General features: G+C 50.5%; 1 protein-coding gene across 1 annotated transcript; it reads right to left on the reverse strand.

Moving 5' to 3' along the window:
* Window positions 1–306: 306 nt before the first annotated feature.
* On the reverse strand, window positions 307–1,791 carry LOC105041003 (VQ motif-containing protein 4-like). Its single transcript, XM_019846859.3, is given in 2 exon segments — window positions 307–1,193; window positions 1,196–1,791. Coding segments are annotated over 2 exon segments (945 nt in total). The 5' UTR covers window positions 1,694–1,791; the 3' UTR covers window positions 307–746.
* Between the last annotated feature and the right edge of the window lie 318 nt (window positions 1,792–2,109).

Genomic DNA, 2,109 nt, shown 5'->3' on the forward strand with positions numbered 1-2,109 from the left:
TGAAAGAGGGAATTTTTCTTTGGCACTCCTTCCAATCAGCTTCTGACAGGCAACAACAGGTCTTCTTTCACTTTATAATTTAATAAAAACCAGCGTTTTTCTCTAGTGACTTTCTTTAGAGAAAGGTTAGGGAAGAGTAATGCCTAATTCTTCTCTGAGCTCACCATTTTCTCCATCCACAAAGCAGCCCATGGTAAACCAGCACGCAGATTGACACAGATATGGAAAGCAAAAGCAAACGCAGCAGGATGAAAAGAAAAAAAAAAAAAAAAGAAAGAAAAAAACAACTTTTGTCCGCCCATCATGTGAAATTAAATGTCACACAGTTGCTAAACATTAAAATCTTTTTTTCTCCTCTTTTCTCTCTGCAAACAGTATGCAACTCCTGAAAGAAATTAGTACACACGAACATGGAACAACGCTAGAGAAATAAGAAGGTAAAATTTCTCATTGGGGCCATAGCTAAAGAAAATCTGATACCAGACTGAAAGATACCGAGGGATTTGCCTTCTGAGACCACGCTGGTTGGTTTGCATCACAGAGAGAATACCAGAGGAGTGAATCAGAGAGAGGGAGAAAGAGAGACTAAATTGTATACAATTGAAGCAGAGATCTCCGCTAGCCAGCGGCTCGATAATAATGGACAGCCCCAACTCTCTCTCTCTCTCTCTCCAGCAGAAGAAAGAAGAGGTAAAATTCAAATTGTACCACGATACCATAATATACTCGACAAGGATCCAGAGATCTCATGGAGAGGAAGCCGAGGAGGAGATTCGCGGCGACGTCACCGGGAAGAGCGGAAGCAGCCGGGGCGGCTCGGCGTCCCTCGGAGTGGTCCTCGGCGACGGATGCAAGTAGAAACCCTTCTCGGCGATCGCCCGCTCCTCGGCGGACATCGCCGAGGACGGCGTCGAGTTCGGGTGCGGCGAACGGTTGAAGGGATCCGGGATCAGCGGTGTGACCGGGCTGAGAGCCAGGGAGGGAAGATCCAGCATGCTCGGCGAGAGGATCTCCGGCTGCTTCCGGGGGGAGAAGGCGGAGCCGCCGGCCGGCGAGATGGGGGTGGAATTGAGGAAGGTGGGGATGAGCGGGCTGATCATTTTGAGATTCTTGAGGCCGCTGCGGCGTTCGTAGAGCTTGAAGGCCGGTTTCTTGGGGCCGGTGGCCTTGACGGCGGGAGGGATCGGATTCTTGGGTTGCGGGGGGTAGGGTTGGCGGCGGCAGCTGCGTGCTTGGCGGCGGTCTCGGCGGAGCCGGTGAGCATCTGGACGACCTGTTTGAAGGACGAGGTGTCGGCCTGGATGAAGGTGGTGGGGTATGGGTTGGATTCGATGGATCTCGGCATGGATTTCGGCGTTGGGGGTTGTGGAATCGAAGGAGATGGAACCTGCGCTGCTGCTGCCGCCGCCGCCGTTGCCGTAGCGGTGGCTGCTGCTCCATTGCTGCTGCTGCTGCTGCTGCTGGTGGAGGTATTTGGGGAGGTGGAGTGGGATGGTGGGTTATCTTTTTGTTGGGGATTTCGGTGGTGGTTTTCCATTGGTTGTGGTGTTAAGACGGCGAAAAAAAAGGTCAGGGTGATGAGGAGATGGAGGAGAGGAGGAATAAAAGAGGGGGGGTGGGGATGGAGTTGGGTTGAAGTGAGGAAAAGAAGGAAAGAAGACAGAGAAGGAAAGGAATTAGAGCTGCATAGCATGAGATGAAAAGAATGGCAGTCTCTCTCTCTCTATTTCCACCCTCTTGTTTTTTTATTTTCTCTCTCTTGGAGGAGAGTTATGGTTCCAGGCTAATGGGTGTATTGGAAATTTATGGCCGTTCCAAAAAGGCTGAGGGCCATTGACTTCAGAGCCGCTTCCTCGGTTGGTTTTGGGGGTGGGGGAGTGTACTGTAATTGTATGGTAGCTTCAATTTGGATTCCCTACTCTGCCCCTCTTTTTTTTGCAGTATGTGTGTTCCGAACTCCGAAGGTAATCATGGGGGTCGTGGTGGTAAATATTGCTATGCAACGGTCATGGAAGACCAGCAGATCTTGGGGGGGAAAAAAAATATAGTTCACAGTGTGTCCATGTCTTTTTCATCTGAATGGATGTAGCCAGCGGCTTCCCTTGATTT

The sequence above is a fragment of the Elaeis guineensis genome, chromosome 2 (assembly GCF_000442705.2).
Source record: "Elaeis guineensis isolate ETL-2024a chromosome 2, EG11, whole genome shotgun sequence".
NCBI lineage: Eukaryota > Viridiplantae > Streptophyta > Magnoliopsida > Arecales > Arecaceae > Elaeis > Elaeis guineensis.